At 48.4% G+C, this 442-nt stretch overlaps 1 protein-coding gene across 1 annotated transcript in view; it reads right to left on the reverse strand.

The window, feature by feature from the left end:
- LOC119594886 overlaps positions 1-442 on the reverse strand; it is a 2,062-nt gene that overhangs the window by 945 nt on the left and 675 nt on the right. The window contains exon 2 of the mRNA XM_037943960.1: positions 19-250. Coding sequence (XP_037799888.1) covers positions 19-250 — 232 coding nt within the window. The remainder of the gene's footprint in view (positions 1-18; positions 251-442) is intronic.

Consider the following 442-nt stretch of genomic DNA (forward strand, 5'->3'; position numbering starts at 1 on the left):
TCCAAAAGCTGAACTTACTACTGAGAGCGGTGCCAATATTGTTGCATGGGCCTTTGCCAGTCACGCACTTCATGTAGAACTCAACATTGGACCGACTTTTCAAGTTATCCTTCAAAGCGGGCACCGTGAACTCCTCCAGGGTCTTGCGCGCTTCCAGTAACTTCTTGGTATGTTCAGATTCCTGAGCAGAACCCAGGGAAACCGACAGCAGGCTTACCAACACGAAGGCGAAGGCGGACGGATGCATTTTCTACGGGAAGAAAATGGGGGTTGGTTATGATTATCCGTTATAGGTAGGACACAAGGAAAACTGGTTAGGTTGACAGATGGGCGTGGAATATCACACACACTCGCACAGATCGGGCACAAGAAGGGGTAGAAAAGGAAAAGAAAGCGATCATACCGAGGCCTTTTCCTTATATGGATTCTCAATGCCTGTCAG

Source organism: Penaeus monodon, chromosome 34 (genome assembly GCF_015228065.2).
Source record: "Penaeus monodon isolate SGIC_2016 chromosome 34, NSTDA_Pmon_1, whole genome shotgun sequence".
Classification (NCBI taxonomy): Eukaryota; Metazoa; Arthropoda; class Malacostraca; order Decapoda; family Penaeidae; genus Penaeus; species Penaeus monodon.